General features: G+C 34.5%; 1 protein-coding gene across 1 annotated transcript in view; it reads left to right on the top strand.

Moving 5' to 3' along the window:
- The window catches only part of LOC117026836 (protocadherin-11 X-linked-like), a 788,660-nt gene that overhangs the window by 331,217 nt on the left and 433,242 nt on the right, over positions 1-24,201 (top strand). The window contains 1 exon segment of the mRNA XM_033113963.1: positions 16,670-16,750. Within this exon segment, the coding sequence (XP_032969854.1) occupies positions 16,670-16,750 (81 nt within the window).

Genomic DNA, 24,201 nt, shown 5'->3' with positions numbered 1-24,201 from the left:
TATGGGTGAGGGCACAGAGGGAAACAGATCAGTAACATAGCCTGTGGCTGCTGCATAAAGGTGTCTTCTACGTGATATTATACACAATGAGGTATACATTGTTAGGTCATGCACAAAGAAGTAATATTCTAATTTAGGTGCTGTATTGGCCTATGGTTTTCCTTCATCATGGAATTTATACGAAGCTAAAATGGACCCTCTTGTGCCCAAACGTTGATTGTGAATCCATGAGATTATATTTCCTCTGGACTAACAAGAAAGAGATGGTAGCATTTATTTAATACTAATGATATATGACAGGTATTATTCTAATTGCTGTGCCCACAGATATGCTTACTCCTCACACCAGTCTCATGTGATGTGTTTCAGTTCTATTTTTTAAGGATGAGGAATCTGAGACTCAAATAAGTTAACTAACTTGTACAAGGTTTTAGAACAAGTTAGCCTTCGCAAATGGCATTTGAATTCGGCCTGTGTGAAATTAAAGCCTGTGTTCATAAAGCCTGGGTTTTTTTAACCATCTACTTAAAAAACACACACACATAAAAAATAAACCCATATACGGGAGGGGGCGTTAGTAGATGGTTAAATGTATTATTAATTTATTTGTTTGTTTGTTTATTTATTTATTTATTTACATATATATACATTGAAAAGCCAAATTGATTAGACATTTAGGCTTAGAATACAATCTGAGGTCTTGAACATAAGAATCTTTTACGTTCTTGTGTTCTGTGAACACCCCTACTTGACATACTATTTAATAATGTTAGGCTTACAGTAAAGTAGGCAGTTTGAAAAATAATAGCGTAAAACCTTTGCTACTAAGTTTATTTCTGTAATCACCGTACCCAGTCAACACTGCCAAGCATTGCATCTTCTCTTGACTTTCAACTGGATTTCAACATTCCTATCTTTTTCATCAGTCTCAATCTTGTTCCTATGTATGTGTATAATGAGTGTGTATTTCTTTTAAAATACAATTCCAATGGGTCTAGTAAATAAAGTAATTGATAATTTCCCCAATACATTTGATGGGAAAGTAATAATATAGTGATCATAAATTTTTGATTTATGAAATGTTTGCTTTCTCACACATATAGATAATTCATCTTTACTTTCCCCCCATTTTAACTAGTCTTTAAAGACTGCTTACTATAAAATCTGCAATGAAATAAACTGAAGAGATTTTAATCTAGCTTCCTAAGTTTAGAAAACCTTATATAAAGAGACATAATTTTGATGTTGGTGTTTTGTTGATGCTTATCTTATTTTTGAGTATAATGTTACAACATGTAAATCTTTCCTGATACAAAAATAACCAGTGCTAATTTTTCTACCTTTTGTAAATTAACTTTAATTTTAAAATTCCATTTTCATATTTGCTAATTATTCTTTTTGTTTTGGTAAAGGTAAATTTGCTCTAATTATGCTGATATGCACTCTGTTTGTTTTTGTTGTTGACTTTGGAATATTGCTCTTTACCCCAACTATCCTCCTAAATTCAACAAATAATTGGAATTGGATAGGATAGGAGTACAAGGTCACATACTTTTTTGTCTACCTTTTTTCTAGTCACATTTCAGACAGTTTTCTTTTCTTGCAATTATTTTTATTATTTTTCCATTCTTACTTATTTGGATTAATCTCTATTCCTCCATTTACTCTTTGTTTCAGGTTCTTAGCTGAGTGATGTAGATTGTAGAGTAAGTCAGGTCAAAATATCTTCTTAGTATACCACTCGTGACTCGTAGAAGAATCTCTTGAGGAATTATTTCTCTTGTGAAATGTCATCATTATATAAAAGGTTTTAGTATAATCATAATGCATATTCTGGAGCTTCTTACAAAAAGAAATTAGGTTTACTGGTATCTTAGTCTAGCACATTTTTTAACTGTAGAAATCATCTTAACTCTTTTCATTTGATATCAACTTAGGAAAGGCAGATATGTATGTTCAGCAAGCAATAATAATGGATGTTTTTTAAATGGTTAATTAGTAAGCTTTTGTGTGCTGAAAACTAATTTAATTAATAGCTTAAGTAGTGTATCTTCATGATTGTTTTTATTTCTTTAATATTGAATTGATACTTACAAACCAACTTGTCAGTAGCAGAGAGGGCCCCAATTTGGCCAAGATAATGTTGCCAATAATTCAATATAAATAACATCTTTGGAGGACTTTCAGGACAGCAACCTCACAGGACAGTTTTCATTTGGACATGAAATCTTGTAAGACTGTTTCTACCTACTATCTGAATGTTGATTGGAGTTGAAAACATAAATTTTTAACTTTCCTTCATCAAATACTCAAAGTTGGGAGGAAGTGCTTTCTTGTGCCTTATGATATAAATCTTGAGGAACTCATAATTTCCATAATGAAATAGGACTGTTCCCTCTCCCTGCACCACACTTGAACATAATGTACTGATATTGGGAGACAATAGGTGTACAGTTTTTTAAATCTTGATTTGTAATTGATTTTTGGAAAAGAAAGCTAATTCAGAATTGCTGTGGCTACCAGCTCTCTGACAAACCTTCTTGCACAATGTTGTATTCACATTGGGAACCATAGAAGATAAAACTGTAAGTCCACAATTTAATTCTCTATTTAAATAATTGGCGTCATCATTTTATATCTGAATGCTAGTAAGCTAGAGTAGATGCAAATAATACAATTATCAATAATTTACAGTTAAGTGTACAGTTAACTGTACAGTTATGTGTACACCTGTTTAATATTTAGGAACTATAATACCAATCCAGATTTTAAATATAATTGAAAGAGAGAGTCTTCATTTGACATAATCATTAGGAAGACTTCTTGCAAACTACATTACTGACTGATGGTAGTGATAAAGACATTATTGTGTGTGTGTGTGTGTGTGTGTGTGTGTGTGTGTGTGTGTGTGTGTTCTGGAGAAAGGTTAATAATTCAGCTTCACCATAAATTGCAGGTGTATGTGATAATACTAGTACTGTTGATATACAGCAGATCCTCTTCATGATGGCATCTAGTTTATATACAGTAGACTTATAATTTTTTTTTCTTCTTAGTGGAGAAAAGAATGATGCCAATAACCTAAACTATCCCCATTGCATCATGCTTTTCATTCCAGGGAGTTAAATTATTAGTTTAACTTCAGCTATACTGTGTTTATTGCTATGGATAATAGAGACATTATAATTTTTTACTAATTGCAATCACAGTTAGTATTTTGAGCATAAATTTGGCCACACTTGCTGTATTTTCCTTCATAATTTTAAAATATAATTTTTGTTTTTCAAGCTAAACATTGCTATAACATGTAATAAAGGCTCATATTTCTCCATTAAAGACATTTATGTGTGGAAATGTTTCCAAGTAACAGATACACTTTTATTTATTTCTTTATTTGTTTATTTTAATTTTTTTTATTAAGGTGACATTGGTTAATAACATTATATATATTTTAGGTATATAACATTATAATTCAATATCTGTATACTCTATTGCATGCCCACCGCCAAAAGTCTAGTTTCCTTACGTTACCATATATTTGACCCCCTTTACCCATCTTGCACTCTCCCCACCCAACTTCCCATCTGATGTCTGTATCTATGAGTTTGTTTTTCTTTTATTTTCTTAGTTTGTTTGTTATTTTTTGTTTCATATTTCACATATGAGTAAAATCATATGGGGTTTTTCCATCTGATTTGTTTCACTTAATATTTCACATCCATGTTGTCACAAATGGCATTATTTCATCATTTTTAATGGCTGAGTAGTATTCCATTGAGTGTATACACACAGACACACACACACACACACACACACACACACACACACACTCACACGATGTCTTCTTTATCAATTTTCCATTGATGGACACTCAAGTTTCCATATCTTGTCTATTGTAAATAATGCAATGAATATAGGGGTATATATACCTTTTCAAATTAGTGTTTTCATATTCTTTGAATAAATACCCAGAAGAATAATTGCTGGATCATAGGATAGCTCTATTCTTAATTATTTAAGGAAACTTTATACTGTTTTCCATAGTGGTTGCACCAACAGTGTACAAGTGTTCCCTTTTCTCCACAATGTCTCAAACACTTGTTATTTCTTGTCTTTTGATAACAGCCATTCTAACAGGTGTGAAGTGATATCACATTATAGTCTTGATTTGTATTTCCCTAATTAGTGATGTTGAACATCTTTTCATAAACCTGTTGGCCATCTATAGGACTTCCCTAGAAAAATGCCTCTTCAGATTCTTTGCTCATTTTTAATTTGATTGCTGGTTTTCTGTTGTTATTGAGTTGTATGAGTTCTTTATATATTTTGTATATTAACTCATCATCGGAAGTATCATTTGTAAATATTTTCTCCCATTTGGTTGGTTTACTTTTTGTTTTTTTGATGGTTATCTTTGCTGTGCAAAAGCTTTTTAGTTTGATGTAGTCCCATTTGTTTACTTTTGCTTTTGTTTCCCTTGCCTTTGGAGTTAAATTCACAAAAACACCATTGAGACGAATGTCCAGAAGTTTAGTGCCTATTTTTTCTTCTATGTATTTTATTGTTTAAGGTCTTACATTCAAGTCTTTAATCTATTGTGAATTAATTTATGTGTATGGTTGTAAGATGGTTATCTACTTTCATTCTTTTGTATGTCATGGCCCATTTTCCCAACACCATTTATTGAACAATCTTTCCTTTCTCTATTGTATATTCTTGGCTCCTTTGCTGTAAATTAGTTGCTCATATGCGTGTGAGTTTATTTCTGGCTCTTGATTCTATTCCATTGATGTGTGTGTCTGTTTTTCTGCTTATGCCATACTGTTTCAATTACTATAGCTTTGTACTATAGTTTGAAATTGGGGAGTGTGATAATTCCAGCTTTCTTATATTTTCTCATGATTGCTTTGGCTATTTTGAGTCTTTTGTAGTTCCATACAAATTTTAGGATATTTTTCGTTTTATTTCTATGAAAGATTCCATTGATATTTTGATAGGGATTGCATTGAATCTATGGATTGCTTTAGGTTTTATGGACATTTTAACAATGTTAATTCTTCCAATCCATGATCATGGAATATATTTCCATTCCGTTGTTAGAAAGACACACTTATAAAAATGTGCAGTAAATGCTTGAATTAGTTCTACTTTTACGCATCATAGAAAATTTTTAAAATAATTGTTTATATAAAAAATCACCTTACATGAAGTTTCTGAATAATTAATTGACGTCACTCATTTGAGCTCTTTCAATTTCTACTGAAAAAAACAAAAGTATTTTGAAGGAAATGTTTACCATCATCCTTCCCCGTTCTAAAATTATATAAAGTCTTTGAAAATGTAAAACTTTTCTGAATTATAAGTTTAGAATAGTTTTTAATGTGTTTATAGCCACCTGTAAAGAATTAGAAATCATTTAAGAGATTAGTCCACATGTTATTTACATAGTGTATTTTTAGGAATTTATGGAATCAGCAATGACAATAATTACTTGAAAATGAGGACGAAATAAAGTTTATAATACTGTGTGTATGTTCATGTCCATGTGTATGAGCGTGCATGTGTGTGTCTTCATTTGGGTCCAGTTCATGAAAAATAATCAGAAGTCATTAATTTGAAATATCTGTGTCTACTTTGAGGAGTAATTTTCAACCATTCTCAGAGATGAAAGCCAGAAATAATATAATAAAGAAGCAAACAAAAATTATTATTTTAAATCATTAAACATAATTTAGTGATATTTTCTGATAAGGCTTGATATTGAAAATATGAAAGTTCAAATGATCCGGTTAAATAATATGATGACTGCCTAATTCTTCTACTAAACATCTGAGGCTCATTGTTATGGCACATACCTTAATGGGCTTTCAGTAGGAATATTGAAATATGAAAATATATACAGAATTATAGTTTTGTACAGTTCCTTTTTTGATCTTCCATGTGCTAATAAGAATATATATTTTTAAAATTTAGTAAACTTATATTACGTAAAAGCGAGGAAATACCTTCTCTTTCAATTAAATTTGATAAGCTAGGACTAAATATAAATTACTTAAGAAATATTATACTTTATTTTTTTCCCAGTAATGTCTGTAACAGATACAGTGTCTCCCAAGTGCTCTGGGGCAGGCCACCTTATAGAGATATATGATCACTAGGTCTTGCTCTCTACATCTGGATGCTTGACAGGATGAGAGCTCTTCATAGAAACATTAAGAAAAAGCTTTTGCAATATGAACATTTCAGCATGCACAGATAATCTGTGTGAAAAGCATTGTTCTTCTATGGATGACCTCTTTGCACAGAGTGATAGCTTTATCCTTTTGCACATCATTATGTTTGCTGGGGGAAAATCCTGCTGTGCTACATCATAATAACATGTAATCTTCTTGCTCAGTTTAGCTGAGATTTAAGGAGACTCTGTTCATGAAAGCTGTTCTTTAAAGCCTGATCTATAATTTTCAGAATCAACCCAGCAGAAGAGCAAGAGGCTTTATAAGAAAGATACAACCATTAAAACTCTTAAACGAAGATTAGTTTCAAGTTTTACAATCCAGTACGAACCCATCTGGCAAATCTCATGTCAGGTTTTGTTAAACCTCTGAGCTTTCTAAGTGTTTAACGCACCCCCCTTCTATAACATTCCCCCTTCCCTAAACACACACCTATACACCTGACTTGATGATTAAGATAAAAGATCTAATTAAGTTCTCCAAGCTTGTTGATTTTTCCACCTGGTGATTTGTTACCCTTGAAGACAATTTCAAAATAGCTGTTTGCTTTTGGCAGAACCCTTGGAATCCTTGTGGATAAATGAATATATTTCTTTCAAATCACTCCCCTCTTTTCACCACGTTTCCCTTAGGTCTAACTACATCCAAAAGGAGGATCAGCATATACTTGTGATGCCAAACCACTTCAAAAGGACTCAGACGAGTCTGGAAAATATTGGACAAGCCTGTGTAATAACCCATCACTGTTTTCCTGAAGATCTCATTACTTTGGCTTTGATGATGGCAGTTACCCTAGGAAAAAAAACATATAGTCTTTAAATAAGTTTTAGTTTTATTAAAATGATGTTAAATTGTTTCCACACCATTCTATCCACTGCTATCAAATTTGTGCTTTGCTTTTAGAAATCCATTTCTCTTGACACCAATTTGCAAGTTAAAAAAAAAAAAGCAAACAAATCAAAAAACATGCAAACTGTAAAGAAGGATTAATCATAGGACATAAGGTGTTCCCTATTCACAATGTGCTATCTGTGCCAGAATGCTGATAAACATAGGTTTGCATGTCCTTTTATTTCTGACAAATGTCTTTCAATTATCCTGTGGACAGGAAACATTATTAAATTGTGTATTTTCTGGCCTGGCCTCATCTCTAAAAAACTTGGTATAAATTCAGTTGGTGAGTTTACACAGGGATACTTTACTTTGTATAACTTATTAGGAAAGTTTAAATTTGTCATATTTCTTCATGCATGTAATCTGTGCAGTACTGTTAGGAAACAGAATATCTTAAGGATACATGAAAAGTTTAAATGAATACCAAATATCAAACCTCATGTTTAAATTTATTCAATCCAACCCCTATTCTTGCCTCCATCCAAAAATGTTTTCAATGATTTTTAAGCAAATTTAAATTCATTCTTTAACATTTAAATTAGTCAATTTATTTTAAATCTTTCAATAGTCAATTTGGCTTTGTCTATTTTTATTTATCTTTGTGCTTGTATTTACCTATAAGCAAAAGAGGTTTCTCCCAATTAGATGTTATATATGAACTGGAAAAAGTAAAGAATAATTAATATCTGCCTTTCCTGTTCCCTCCACTCTCAACCATCACATTATTGAGCTATTTATCATGGCAGTCGGTAATTTTTATTTTTTCAGATATACAACAGCCTTTTGTAAGTAAGTGGAATTTCCAGTTTCAAAAATGTTGAGGTGAAAGGAGAGAGAGTTAGAGAGGTTAGAGGGAACCATTTGGTGGATGGCTCTAGATAGCTCCCCATTCATGTTTTTTAATAGGGAAAATATATCCATAATAGTTCAAATGAAGAGGATAATTATAAAGTAGCAGACGCTTTACTATAGTATCTCAGTGTAATACAATGATCCTAAGAGGCTCATATTATTAGACTCATTTTACAGATGATGAAACTAAGAGTCATCTTTAAATTGACAGAGTTCATATACCTGGTAAGATATAGAGCCAGATGCAGATTTCAAAGGTCCCGCCTTTTCTACTGTTGCACCATATTGCTGAGTAGATTTTAATCTCTTTTAAATACCTATCTTTTCCTCATTAGAGATTTCCTTTACTCTTTGACTACCACCTTTGCTAACTGTAAGACAGAAAGGCATGGCAGGAGGACCTCAAGAAACATTAAGGGGAGTATGAATTAACTAAGAGCTTTTCCTATTTCAGGAAATCTCTGGAGTGTATTCACTGCCGTTTAAAAATGTGCCCTGTAATTTATTATATAAATTAAAAATTGATATTTTTCCAAGGCTTCTAACATGAAATCCTTCAACTAAATATATCGTGGACAAAAATAAGCTCCAAATTACACTTCATATTTGGAAACTTTGTCATAGTTGTGATGGATATTATTTCCATAGTAAGGATCTTGATTTCTTATAAGGAAGTAAATGACACTGAGGGAAAGTTTTTATAAATGTAATCACTAGAAGCATCACCCACATACTTATATGTCTTTAGGCATATATCATTACGGTAGATATTACATAGGACTCTCCAAAAATGTTTCATATGCTGGTTTGAGAAGAATTTTCTTTTCCCTAACCTGTCAATATGTCAACTATATGGCAATAAAATAACCATAATCTATCAGTTAAACTCACTGGTAGTCTTTGGTAGCTAAAATAAAGTGATGACTGTGACAATTTAGAATGTCACATTTCTGCAGCACCCGAGATTCCTGGGGTGTGTATAATTACCGAGACCATGAACACATGATTACATTTCTGGTGGAAAATCTGCTGCATTTGAGAAAGAAATGTAATAGCTGAACACACTAAAGCTCCTCTGGATTCTCTTTTTGCTAGATTTTGAATCTTTAATTTAATGTTGAGACTGTAGTCAGAAATATCATGGTCTTTCTCTAAGTATGATTTTCTTGCCATTAGGTTTGAGTGACAATTAAATTTCCAAGTGGGAAAATAACGGATGTATTCCACATTTCTCCTTAAAACTATCATAGAATCAGTCTGGGTTTACCTCACAAGTAGTTTTGGGATTAGTCAGGTTAAAGAATGCAGTTAATACCTCCAGTCACTAAAGCTCAGATTCTGTGAGACACTGTGAGGAAAATATTTGAGAAGAACTATTAGAAGGTCCTGCTGGATTTAGGAGGTTCAATCAAATTATGTTACTTTATAAGCCTTTTTTTGCAAGGCAGTTATATTTTGGGAAGTGAATTTTACTCTTTTAGGTCACCTGTAACTGTTTTTTATTTTCCTGAAAGACGAAATCCTTCGTAAGCTGAAAATATTTTCCAATTTATCACAAAAGCTGTTACCCTGTATATATTTTGAGTTATAATTCACATTTCTGTAAATGAAAATTTAGCTGAAAATTTCCTTACTTTTTGCCTCAAACAAAAAGTTTGGGGAGATTTAATACAGTTTGCGGCATTTATTCTGAATCAGTGCTTCTTATCAGCCAGCCTCTTCCCATATTCATAAATAAAATCATTCAAGCAGACTATAGACAATTTTTTAAAACCACGAAATTTCTGGATTCTGAAAAGTAAAATGATATAAATGAACATCTTTTCTTTCACATATGTCTATTTCATTAGGTTAACGGCATTGCTGGTGAAATAAAGGATTCAATGCATTTTTAAACATCATCAAATTCTCTTTCAGTGTCTAAACTATGAACTAATAATATCTGACTCAGGAATAAGAAAAAGATCCAATATCTATCCATCCTTCTCTTGGAAGTATTTATTTTTTATTTTTTTATTTTTAGCAATAATGTCAGTGACACTTCTCAAAACACTTTAAAATCTATGGTGAGATGCACTTCTCACTCTTCAGTACTGAGTACTGTCTTTATACGAACTGGATTAAAATGAGGCTTAAATCTGTAAAGACTGTGATTATTATAAAGTATTTTATTCTTTTCTTGACAGCTTGACATCTGATTCCATAAAAGGGAAGATGCAGTTTGGTACAGCACATGGTGCATGTAAGGAAACAGAAACGCAAATCTTCATTTTATTTCTCAGATGTCACTGGTGAACCATATTTCATTTTCTTTAAAAAATCAAGCACAAATGATTTTGAGCACTAATATTTCCTAGAATTGTCATTTCTCTCACTTGCATGATAGTTAATCCTCAGCAGTTCTATATATTAGAGCTATTTTATTAGACAATTTCCTAGCTATTAGTCTTATAATTGTGGGTTTTGGTGGAAGGAGGAGGACTAATGGGAAGAACATTCTCACGGATGGGAAAGTTATTTAATCTTTAAGCTGTTATTTTTGTACAAAACAAAATTAAATAAATTTATAATATTTGAATATTGTGGAGGAGGGAAAAACTTTCCTCTACCATCCTAGGTTCTTTTGTCTAGTTCAATAATTAAATCTACATGAGACAGATTAACAAGAGAAAATAACCAAATTTAATACATATAAAAACATGGGAACCCCACATACATGGTGTGACAATTAAGTTCGCGATCTCATCCTAAAAAAAGTCCTACATACTTCATTGCTGAATATCAATATGGTCACCTTTGAAGTACTCCCCTAGGGAAGCTATGCACTGATGCCAGTGCCTAGTCCACCCTTCAAAGGAATTTTGGAACTCTTTTTCTAGAATGGCCGTTAGAGCTGTTGTCCTATTACCCTTGATGTCCTGAATGTTATCAAACTGTCTTTCTTTCAATATTTCCTTTATCTTCAGGTAAAGAAAGAAGTCATTGGGGGTCATAGTAGGTGAGTAGGAAGGTGTTCCAATACAGTTATTTGTTTACTGGCAAAAAAGTCCCTCGTAGACAGTGCCGTGTGAGCTGGGGCATTGTTGTGATGCAAGAGCCATGAATTGTTGGCAAAAAGCTCAGGTTGTTTTTGTCTAACTTTTTCATGCAGCTTTTTCAGCACTTCCATATATGGAACTTGGTTAAATATCCAGTTAGTACAAATTCATAATTAATAATCCTTCTGCTATATAAAAAAAAAGGTTAGCAACATCATTGCAACAAGTTCGTGAACTTAATTGTCAGATGTACATGTAAAAGCCAGAGACCTCACATACATGAGCGGTTCAGAGACGGAAGGGGACAATGAGGTGTATATGGCATTTGGAACTAAGGATGTGGCACCTTGGTTCTTCTGAGGGTCATTGCAGCACAACAAGAAGAGAAGAGGTTCAGTAATTAGTAGTTTGCCCTGCCATGAAGATAGGTCAAAAGCATTATCTTTGAAAATCCCTTTTTATGGTCAAGACCCCTCATTTAAATTTTTCTAGGTAGTTAAGGAGGAGCAGAAATTTCTCTTGAGCCCACAGGGTATTAGTTGCCTTTAGCTCAAAATAATCTGCATACCAAAGAGATACATCTTGGGGCGACTCATTCTGAATCCCTACAATATTGTAGCATATTATACAATAGAGATATTTAGTTGCCAAATTTAAATGGACAAGATACATCCACATAACTTTAAACATTTAACCACCTAAAATACCACCCCCTACTTCATTCAATGGACATTTGAAAGTGGCATTGTACATTTGACAGAAAGCAACCCAGATGGATATAATTCTGCTCACAGTTGACAGTAAATGTTTAAATCAGATGCTTAATATGTGGTCTGGAAATGCAACTCTAATAGACTTTGTTTAAAAATAAAGTTAAATGTAAGACCTGCTTAGAAATTCCTGTAGCACACAATACTTTGCTCACATACATTTGAGTGTTTCTACTTTGCTTATTGTAAAACTATAAAATCACCAGCTAGGTTTGCAAGTCTATCAAGAGTATGCACTTAATTCACCTTCTCATGTATTTGTCCACCATTAAGCTACATCTTCTTGGCACTCCAATCCTACTTCCAATCCTACTGACCACATCTTGGGTTTCTCTGCCTTGGACCATATTGTTCAATCTGCAAAAAAAAAAAAAAAAAAAAAAAAAAAAAAAAAAAATGCGCTTCACACTCTGCAACTAACGTCTACCCAAATTTACTTATTTCATGCAATTGTCCATTAATCATAGTTATTGGCTGTCTTTCCTTTTCCCCTAGATCTGGAGTCAGCAAACTTTTTCTGTAAAGGGGCAGAATAGGTATTAATATAACAAAAGAGAAAACAAATTTCCACAAAATCTCAATAGATGGTATGCAAATCATCTGTTCTAGTAATAATAGGTACAGTTGTTTATGGAACACAGACTTACTCATGAGATAAACAGATTTTTGTGTCTGACCTCTTAAAATGTCTTTTTACACAGATAGGTACTGCCATATACTGATATCCATGTATAAGCATATAGTTCTAGCTCAACATATCTATGTCTTGGAAGGCATATAAAGAATCCTGTTATATTATTTTCTTTATATTTGCCATTTAGCATGAGATTACATTGAAAATTCATCATTTCTAATTGATGGTTAGGCAGAAGTTGCTCAACTGCATGTTTGATGCAAACCATTGCAAATTCATGTAGGGATGGAGATTGTGCTTCTTGTATTAACTTCTGTAGTGCTGGAGTGTATAAAGTAGCTTGACATTATTTGTGATTCAAACAATTTTAATTGTGATCAAAATGACTTTACTGCAGTATAAGGTTTGCATATAAGCACTGTTTTTACCTTGTGTTATTAAGTTGATTTATTAAGACATTATCAAGTCTGCAGCAAAAACTAATTTCAAAAGTTATTCCATAAGAGCAGTCAACGGGGTTTCGTCTTATTCAGTAAAATTTCAATCTTGGCTCTGAGCTCAAAAAAATCTTAATAAAACTTTGCCACAGCTAAGCCATCCGAATACTGTGTGATAGGGCAAGTCAGGATATTCAGCTTTGATTTTAACAAAAGTTCACACAATGACAATGGTTCCATTAACAATAGTGAGTGAAGTTCAATAACACATGATAGGTTCATTTATATAATTTAAGAAGTGATCCCCCTGACTAGTTTAGTACCCATCTGACACCATACATAATTATTACAATATTATTGACTGTATCCCTTATGCTGTACCTTATGTCCCCATGACTACTTTGTAACAACTAATTTGTGCCTCTTAATGCCTTCTCCTTTTTCACCCACCCTCAACCCTCCTCCCACCTGGCAATCATCAAAATGTTCTTGGCATCTGTGAGTTTGCTTCTGTTCTACTTGCTTGTTTATTTTCTTCTTTAGATTCCATATATAAGCAGCATCACATTTCATCTGTCTTTCTCTGTCTGACATGCTCCACTCTGCACAATACCCACCAGGTCCACTCATATCACCACAGATGGCAAGAACCCATTCCCTTCCTGGCTGAGTGATATTCTATTGTACGTACGTACCACCTCCTCTTTATCCATTCATCCACTGATGGACACGCAGGCTACCTCCACATCTTGGCCATTGTAAACAATGCTGCAATGAACATATGGATGCACACGTCCCCTCCAAATACTGTTTTGGGATTCTTCGGATAAATACACAAAAGTGGGATTTCTGGGTCCATCTTTGCCTCTTGTCATAGCCTTTGTTCTAAAGTCTATTTTGCCTGGTGCAAGTATTGCCACCCCAGCTTTTTTTTCATTTCTATTTTCATGAAATATCTTTTTCCATCCCTTTACTTTCAGTCTGCATGAGTGTTTCAATCTGAAGTGAGTCTCTTGTAGGCAACATATGTAAGGATCTTTTATTCTTATCCATTCAGCCACCTTATCTTTTGATTGGAGCATTGAATTTATTTACATTTAAAGTAATTGTTGATAGATATGTAGTTATTGCCATTTTATTACATATATGTGTGTGTGTGTGTGTATACATATATATATATATGTATATATACTTTTTTTTTTTCCCTTAAAGAAATTCCTCTAAGAATCCTTGTAATACTGGCTTGGTGGTGATGAACTCCTTTAGTTTTTACTTGTCTGGGAAGCACTTTATCTGTCCTTCAATTCTAAATGATAGCTTTGCTGGGTAGAGTAATCTTAGTTGTAGGGCCTTGCTTTTCATCACTTTGAATTTTCCTGCCAATCCCTTCTGGCCTGCAAAGTTTCTGTTGAGAAATCAGTTGATAGTCTTATGGGAGCTCCCTTGTAGGTAACTAATTGCTTTTGTCTTGCTGCTTTTAAGATTCTTTCTTTGTCTTTAACCTTTGGCCTTTTAATTATGATGTGTCTTGGTGTCGGCCTCTTTGGGTTCATTTTGTTTGGGACTCTCTGCACTTCTTGGGCTTGTATATTTATTTCCTGAGTCAGGATAGGGAAGTTTTCTGTCACTATTTCTTCAAATATGTTTTCAATTCCTGGCTCTCTCTCTTCTCCTTCTGTTACCCCTATAATGCAAATGTTGTTATGCGTGATGGTGTCCCAGAGGCCCCTTAAACTATTCTAATTTTTCTGGATTCTTTTTTCTTTATGCTGTTCGGATTGGGTGTTTTTTGCTACCTTATCTTCTAAATCATTGATTTGATCCTCTCTTCACCTAATCTACTGGTGATTCCCTGTAATGTATTCTTCATTTCATTTATTGTATTCTTCATTTCTGACTGCTTCTTTCCAAAGTTTTCTATCTTCATTTTTGTTTCCTACTTCTTTGTTAAAGTTCTCCCTGAGATCACTGAGCATTCTTATAACCAGCATTTGGAACTCTGCGTCTGGTAGATTGCTTAGCTCCATTTCACTTACTTCTTTTACTGGAGCTTTGTTCTGTTCTTTTATTTAGGACATGTTTCTTTGTCTCCCCATTTTGGCTGCTTCCATGTGTTTGCTTCTGTGTACTAAATAGGGCTGCTATACCTCCCAGTCTTAGTACAGTGGCCTTATGTAGTAGGTGTGCTGTGGGGCTCAGTGGTGCAGCCGCTCACTCCAGGTGTGTCCTTTTTGTGGGTTGTGTGTGCCCTCCTGTTGTAATTGAGCCTTGGTTCCCGTTTTCACATCAATGGGAGGGATTGATCCTTGGACTAATTTGTTGTGAGGACTGGATGTGACTACAGTGGAGGACCTGTTGTACAGTGACTGACCCTACAGCCAAGATATGCTTTAGGAGGGCTCTGGTGCCTTCCCACTCTGCCCTTTGTGTACATCATCCCTGGAGGTGTCCAGGTAATACTCCAGCTGGGTTTCAAGTTTGCCATTGGTTGTGCCAGCCCCGTGACCCCTATGAGGGGCCACACATCAGGCCAAATTCAGCCGCAGCCTGTATCCTTCCCGGGGCCACCTGGCATGAGCCTCAAAGGAATCCCCAGATGCCTGCCACTCACACTGGGCTTGGAGGTGCCTCAAGAGGCCAAGTCATGAATGGAGTCTGTCTGCAACTAGTGCTGGAATTAGGGCTGCTCAGCCAGAGATATGGGACATTCCGAAGCTATATGCTGCTTTTTTGGATTTTGTGAATCTTTGAGAAATTTTAGGAAATTTCTCTGTAGCATGAGCCAAGATAAACCATTTTTATGGAAAAGCCACTGGAAGCAGCTTGGGTATGCTAGAGAGTTGGGTGGGGCAGGATCTCAGGGAATCAGGGGAAATGAACTGTGTTAGCCAGGTTAATAGAGACTCAGATATGGCAGCCACCTGCATCTGCACACCAGGAGGGGGAGGGCTCAACAAAGAAACAATGGCTTTTACCAGCTCTTCTGTCCTGGAGAAAGTTGTCCCTCTAGTTCTCACCCTGATGCTGGATAATTCAGTTCTTCCCCATATGTCTCTGGAACCTTCAAGCTGCTGCCCCAGGGGTGGGGCTCAGAATGAGCGAGTCTATCAGCAAGTAAGTCCATGTGTGGGCCATTTGAGAGGAGTGGCTGTGATTGCAGCCACCCTAGTCTCGCTCAGCCACAATCTCCACTGATTTTCACAGCCAGAAGTTATGGGGACTACTCTCCCAGGCACTGGAACCCTAGGCTGGGGAGCTTGGTGTGGGGCTGAGACCCCTCACTCTTCTCGGGGGGACCTCTGTAGCCGAGATATCCTTCCCAATATATAATGGTCACACATGCATGTGGGACCAGCCTGTTCTGAATCTCTGCCCCTCCTACCAGTCTCCAGGTGGCTTCTTCTGTATGTCCTTAGTTGTAGGGCTTTGGTTTAGCTAGACTTCAGGTTATTCTCTATAATGCTTGTTCTGTAGTTTAGTTATAATTTTGATGTGGTCATGAGAGGAGGCAAGCACAGCATTCATCTACTCTGCCATCCTGACTGCATCTCTCTGTTTATTGTAACTCTTAAACATAAAACTGGAATGTAAATTCAATGAGAAAAATATTTTTTAATTCTTTTCTTTTTTATTCCCAATACTTAGAGCTGTATCCATCACATTGTCAATTCTCAGTAACTATGATGTCTAGAAAAAGATATTTACCCAGGCTCTATTTTATTTACCTGTGTTTGATGCATATGCTCAGTGCACTATGTTTTTCATTTTGAACAAACCCCTTAAAATATTTCTATTTTTTCCCCTTCTACAGTCAGTGAAGGAGGTTGTAAGATCTCACACACCTATGAAAGAGGCAACAACTATGGAGATCTGGATACATCCTCAACCACAGGTATTTAGAGAAACACTTGTTAATTCCTCTTTATTCCCTTTAATTGATTTTTACAAATGTATAAAAAAATCTTAAGTTGTGTTTCTTAATATGTGTTCCATAAAGTTTTTTTAGCTGGTTTTGTGCTGGATTCTAATGTGAGAATATGACAGTAAATACATATTTCTTCCTAGTATAATAATAGTAGAGTTAGTTTATTTATTGGATTAAGGTACAAGCATTCCTCAGAAATCATCTTTTAAATGACTATCTGTTCCATTGATGTTTAAGTCTAGTTCCGAGATCATGGATCAAAAAAAATTGAGAACTGCTTCTTTATAATATCACTTTATAAATATAAGGCTTAACATTGTTAAAGAGAAAAACAAAGATCCAAAATAGCATCTCTCATGCTAAAAGCCCATGATACCAAACCTACATTTAACACCTCTTCTAAGGACAGTTTCAACTTCTCCCAGAAACAGTCTCAATCAACCAATCTGGCATTTTCTAGTCAAGCTGCAATAATCTGTCATGATGGGCCCACTCCACCCCCCAATGAAAGATGAGGCAATCTGCATGATAAAAAACCCTTCCCCTGCTCTTGCACTAAAGAAACGTGTCCCAGACTAAAAATAATCCTTTCTTTTGTTACTGCTCCCTTGTCTGATCCTTTTTCCTATTAAAACCTTTTTTGTATAACCCCTTAGAGAGCCCTTCTACTTGCTAGATGGGACACTGCCTGATTCATAGATCACTTAATAAAGCCAAATAGACCTTCAAATTTACTTGGTTGAATTTTCTTTTTTAATAGCATAATATAAGGCAATTTATTTTATGCTAATTAGACAACTTTTAGTAAAATCTCACTAAAACAAATCAGTTCAGTGGGAAACCAGTTTGAAGTTTAAAAATTAAGTTATAAGGTATTTTTAAAGGGTCCATTTTTACTTATTTCTATCAGGACAGCTGAAATTGTGACTAACAAATACAATCAAATTTGTTTTCTTAGCGAAGGCCTTAAAGGATCTTCAAAAAAGGAGTGAGGAGACCACTCGTATGCTATTTGTTATTCTGTGGCTAATTAACTTAATGTTGTTGATCCAGTAAAAGTCCTGAATCTGACCCTTTTGGTGTCAAATTAAAAACCATAAATTGTGCTCTACCCAGTTATTTTCAAACGCCTTTTGTTTGTCCCAAAGGGTATAATTTTAGAAATTATAGATACATAAATGTATATCTAGAGTATTAGCAAAACAACCCAAACAGAATAAAAAGAAAATCACATTTATTTATTTCATGTGTGCTCTGAAATTCATGAAAGTCATGTGTTCTGTAATAATAACATTCTGCAATATTTTACAGAGTTAATTTGTGCTCTTTGGGAACAGTTACAGAATTAATATACGCACTGTGGGAAGAAATGATTAATTAAATAAAGGTACTTTGCAACCTAGGAGCTTTCCAAATGGTTACAAATTTTAAATTCCTCAAGTCCAAATTAGTGAAATTTTGCCAAATTTCAAACTGGCTTTCAAGTCTTGCACCTCTGATCGAATCTCAGAGAAAGAAAGTGGTGAGGATGTGGAATACAAAGTGTTATAGTCTACATCTAAATCCTTGATTAAGAAGCTATTGCAATCTGCAGAATAGCAGTTTTGAGGACAGGTACAGAATTTTACAATATGCACTTTAATGTCCCAAAATTTGACTATTAATGTGACATGAGGTATGACTGCAATAAATAGTTAAAAGTCAGATGGAATTAGACATTGTTATGTAGCACCCTCTTCTGTGAATAAGAACATGATCTATCAACAATATTTTACTGTCTAGCTGTTGCTTCTGATTATATTCTGCTAAATGGAGTGTAGTATAATTAACTCTACTAATTTCTTGCCAATTACTGATTCTTTTATTGGTTTATGAACTTAAAATCTTATTAGAGATACAATTGTTTCTTATATAGTGGGTGCTTTTTGCTTGAGGCTCTTTTATTAGGTAAGTCTTTCAAGTATCTGACAGCTTGGATTGTCCTTACTGCCTGAGACTTCAACTGAAATTTAAGGTACATCATAGATTGATGGATTACACTGTATAGAGTAACTATACATATGATACAGATAGGGGGCTTTTCAACCATACTTTTGATAAACATTGTGCTTGCCTCTGAAAAATTCAAAGAAAATATTTGTTTTATAAATAACCTTTTATGGTTCCATATGAAATATCTCAGATTTAGCAATATATTCAATACTCATTTATGGTATTTAAAAAGAAAAAATCTGAAAATAGAATTGTAGAAACTACTAAAATAGACTGCAAACTGAAAATTAAATTTTTCTATTCTTCCAACTGAAATCTTTAAAATTCTTTAATAATGTGCCCTTAGCCATTCAGATGGCTAATTAATCAAATTTCATGGTATAGATAGTGACTTTGAGGGATCTTTTTTTAATGGGCATATGCAATAATGGTGTCCCATAAAGCAGAATGATTCTTACTTGTAAAAGCCAACTATTCAACTAATTGAAGTAGCTTGTGAACCATGAAATCACAGGTCAAGTTATTCTTTGAGTAAAGAAAATAAAAATGAAATTGTCTATTTCCTTTTAAGAAATATCCTTATAAGTCCATTTCCTTTAGCATTTTTGTTAGAATCTTTAGAAAATATTGATGTACATAAGTAGTGTGCATATCTTAAAGTTTCAAGTTAGATTTCTTTTTAATTAACATGAGTTTTACATAACATTTGAAAATAAATCAAATCACCTAGAGCACCTTTTCAATGTGCGGGAGCTGTTGGGGTCATAAATATTCACTGTGCCTAACAGCTTAGCATCTGTATAGTACTTAAGGGAAACAGCTATTCAAAAATGGTGGTTGACCATGTGGGGGAGGGGAATTTCCTCCTCTTTTCTATTTTAGTTCTTCTGGCTTACCTAAGAATCAAATTGACGTGAGACAGATTAACAGGAGAAAATCATATTTCATTACATATGCACATACAGAGGTCCTGTAAGAATATGGGACCTGGACGAATCAGGCAATTGAGGTTTATATGCCACTCTGCACAAAAGAGGAAGGAGTAGTAATTTGAACTTCAAAGGGAAGGTAGGCAGTTCACATGTAGAGGAGAAGAAGCAAACATTTGGTGAACGAATTCCTTCCTGGCCACCCAGAAACAATGGGACACAGAAGGGAGTCAAACAAACAGACCTCGATAGGTTCCTCCCTGTCTGCCATAGTACGCTGAAGTGATAGCTCCCTTCCTGGAACAGGTTTTACTATCTGAATTTCTTTAGGTAGATAAGAGGGAGGTAAAAAAGCTCTTCTTGAGATTTTTGTTTCTTACATATAACCCACTTAAAATAATAAATATCCCTCCAAAAGGCATATCTTTGGGTGGCAAAATCTGCTTCCCCTCAACCAGCTCTGTACAGGCTGTATGCATATGCCAGTTGACATGGAATTCTTATATATATACATATATATATCAACTTGTAGTTGATACTCATTATTGTTCAGCTTCAGCTTCAGGTGTACAGTGCAGTGATCAGGCATCTACATCTTCCCTGAGGTGGTCTCCCTAATGAGACAAGTGTCCATCGGATACCCTACAAAATCTTTACAACATTATTGATTACATTCCCCAAATTAATTTTCATAACCCCATGGCAATCTTGTGGTTACTGACTGTTTTCTAATCCCCTCACCTTCCCCCTTATCCCGAATCCCTTCCCTTCTAGCAACCCTCAGTTTTTCCTCTTTGTCTCCAAAACTGTTTCCGATTAGTTCATTCACTTATTCTTTTCTTTAGATTCCACATATAAGTGAGATCATATGGTATTTGTCTTTCTCTATCTGACATAATTCACTTAACATAATGTTCTCTAGGTCCATCCATGTTGTTGCAAACAATAAGATTTCTTTCTTCTTTATGGCTGCATAATACTCCATTGTATAAGTGTACCACAGTTTCTTAATCCAGTCATCTACCGATGGGCATTTCGGTTGTTTCCATGTCTGGCTATTGTGTATAGTGCTGCAATAAACATAGGAGTGCATAAAGTTTTTTGAATTAGAGTTTTGGATTTCTCCAGATAGATTCCTAGGAGTGGAATTGCTGGATCATAAGGTAGTTCCATTTTCAGATTTTTGAGATGCCTCCATACGGTTTTCCATAGTGGCTGCACCAATCTGCAATCCCACCAACAGTGCACAAGGGTTCCCTTTTCTCCACATCCACGCCAGCACTTGTTTGTTGATTTATAGATGATAGCCATTTTGACTGGGGTGAGGTGGTATCTCATTGTGGTTTTTATTTGCATTTCTCTGATGATTAGTGAGGTTGAGCATTTTTTCATGTCTGTTTGCCATCTGTATGACCTTTTTAGAAAAATGTTTCTTCATGTCCTCTGCTCATTTTTTAATTGGGTTGTTTGTTTTATTGGAGTTGAGTTGAGTGATTTTTTTTATAAATTTGTGATATTAACCCCTTATCAGATATATCATTGGCAAATATCTTCTCCCATTCAGTAGGATCCCTTTTTGTTTTATTGATGGTTTCCTTTGCTGTGAAAAAACTTTTTAGTTTGATGTAATCCCATATGTTAATTATTTCTCTTACTTCCCTTGCCCGAGGGGATATATCAGTAAAAATCTTACTCTGGGTAATGTCTGTAAAGTTTCTTTCTATATTTCTTCTAGGAATTTTATGGTTTCAGATCTTACATTTAAATCTTTAAGCTGTTTTGAATTTATTCTTGTATGTGGTGTAAGGAAGTGGTCCAGCTTCATTTTTTTGCATGTGTCTGTCCAGGTTTCCCAACACCATTTATTGAATAGACTGTCTTTACCCCACCGTACATTCTTGCTTCCATTGTCGTAGATTAAATGACCATATAGGCATGGATTTATTTCTGGACTCTCTATTGTGTTCCATTGATGTATGTGTCTGTTTTTATGCCAGTACCATGCTGTTTTGATTACTGTAGACTTGTAGTATAATTTGAAGTCAGGTATCGTTATTCCTCCCACTTTGTTCTTACTTCTCAAGATTGCTGAGACTATCCGGGGTCTTTTATGGTACCATATAAATTTTAGGATTATATGTTCTATTTCTGTGGAAAACGTCATTGGTAGTTTGATAGGAATTGTGTTGAATATGTATATTGCCTTAGGCAGTATGGACATTTTAACTATATTAATTCTTCCTATCCATGAACATGGTATGTGTTTCCATCTATTTGTATCTTCTTTCATTTCTTTCTTCAGTGTCTTATAATTTTCTGAGTACAGATCTTTTACTTCTTTGGATAAATTTATTCCCAGGTATTTTATAGTCTTTGAAGCAATTGTAAATGGGATTGCTTTTGTGTTTTTTTTTAATTTCTCCTTCTGATGTTTTATTATTGGTATAGTCAAATGCAATTGATTATTGAATATTAATTTTGTATCCTGCTACTTTAGTAAATTCATCTATCACTTCTAATAGTTTCTTGGTGCAGTCTTTAGGGTTCTCTATATATAGTATCATGTCATCTGCATATCATGACAATTTTACTTTCTCCTTACCGATTTGGATGCCTTTTATTTATTTTTCTTGTCTGATTGCTGTGGCTAGAACTTCCAGCACTATGTTGAATAGAAGTGGAGAAACTGGGCAACCTTGCCTTGTTCCTGATCTTACGGGGAATGGTTTTAACTTTTCCCCATTGAGTATGATGTTAGCTGTGGGTTTATCACATATGGCCTTTATTATGTTGAGATATGATAACTCTATTCCCACTTTCTTAAGGGTTTTTATCATAAATGGCTGCTGGATTTTATCAAATGCTTTTTCTGCATCTATTGATATGATCATGTGATTTTTATTTTTCATTTTACTAATGTGGTGTATCACATTAATTGATTTGAGGATGCTGAACCACCCTTGCATACCAGGGATGAATCCCACTTGATCATGGTATATGATCTTTTTCATGTATTGCTGAATTCTGTTCGCTAATATTTTGTTGAGGATTTTTGCATCTATGTTCTTTAGAGATATTGGCATGTAGTTTTCTTTTTTTTGGTGTCTTTGTCTGATTTTGGTATCAGGGTGATAGTGGCTTCATAAAAAGTGTTTGGGAGCCTTCCCTCCTCCTGCATTTTTTGAAAGAGCTTAAGGAGAGAATTGGTGATAATTCTTTTTTGAACGTTTTGTAAAATTCACCTGTAAAGCCATCTGGTCCAGGACTTTTTTTTGTTGGGAGATTGTTGATTACTGATTCAATTTCCCTGGTGGTAATCAGTCTATTCAGGTTTTCTGTTTCTTCTTGAGTTAGCCTTGGAAGGTTGTACGCCTCTAGAAAATTGTCCATTTCTTCCAGATTTTCAAATTTGTCCATTTCTTCCAGATTGTCAAATTTGTCCATTTCTTCCAGATTGTCAAATTTGTTGGCATATAGTTGCTCATAGTAATTTCTTAATTTTTTTTTGTTTTTCTGTGGTGTCTGTTGTCACTTCTCCTCTTTCATTTCTGATTTTATTAATTTGGGTCCTCTCTTTTTTTTAATGAGTCTGGCTAAAGGTTTGTCAATTTTGTTTATCTTCTCTAAGAACCAACTCTTGGATTCATTGATCTTTTGTATTGTTTTTCTGGTTTCTATTTCATTTATTTCCGCTCTGATCTTTAGTATCTCCTTCCTTGTACTCCCTTTGGGCTTATTTTGCTGTTCTTTTTCCAGATCCTTTACGTGTGAAAACAAACTGTTGATTAGTGATTTTTCTTGTTTCTTTAGGTAGGCCTGCAATGCTATGAATTTCCCTCTTAGGACTGGTTTTGCTGCATCCCATAGATTTTGGATCGTTGTGTTTTCATTTTCGTTTGTCTCGAGATATCTTTTGATTTCTTCCTTGATTTTCTGGTTGACCCATTCATTATTTAGTAACATGTTATTCAGCCTCCATGAACTGGTGTGTCTTCCAGTTTTTTTTTCCTGTAGTTCATTTCTAATTTCATACCACTGTGGTCAGAGAAGACAATTGGTATGATTTCAACTTTCTTAAATTTATCAAGACTTGTTTTGTGGCCTAACATATGGTCTATCTTGGAAAATGTTCCATGTGCGCTTGAGAAGAACGTGTATTCTGAAGCTTTGGGGTAAAATGCTCTGAAAATGTCGATTAAATCCAAGTGGTCCAATGTGTCATTTAAGACCGTTGTTTCCATATTGATTTTCTGTTTGGAAGACCTGTCCCTTGTTGTCAGAGGTGTGTTGAAGTCCCCTACTATGATAGTGTCAATGTTGATCTCTGTCTTTATGTCAGTCAATATCTGTTTTATATATTTAGGTGCTCCTATGTTGGGTGCATAGATTTTTACTAGGGTTATGTCCTCTTGTCAGATCGATCCCCTTATTATTATATAGTGCTCATCTTTGTCTTTAAATATGTTCTTCACTTCAAAGTCTATTTTGTCAGATATA

Source organism: Rhinolophus ferrumequinum, chromosome X, assembly GCF_004115265.2.
Source record: "Rhinolophus ferrumequinum isolate MPI-CBG mRhiFer1 chromosome X, mRhiFer1_v1.p, whole genome shotgun sequence".
In the NCBI taxonomy this organism is placed as follows: Eukaryota; Metazoa; Chordata; class Mammalia; order Chiroptera; family Rhinolophidae; genus Rhinolophus; species Rhinolophus ferrumequinum.
This window is presented reverse-complemented; position numbering and strand designations above follow the sequence as displayed.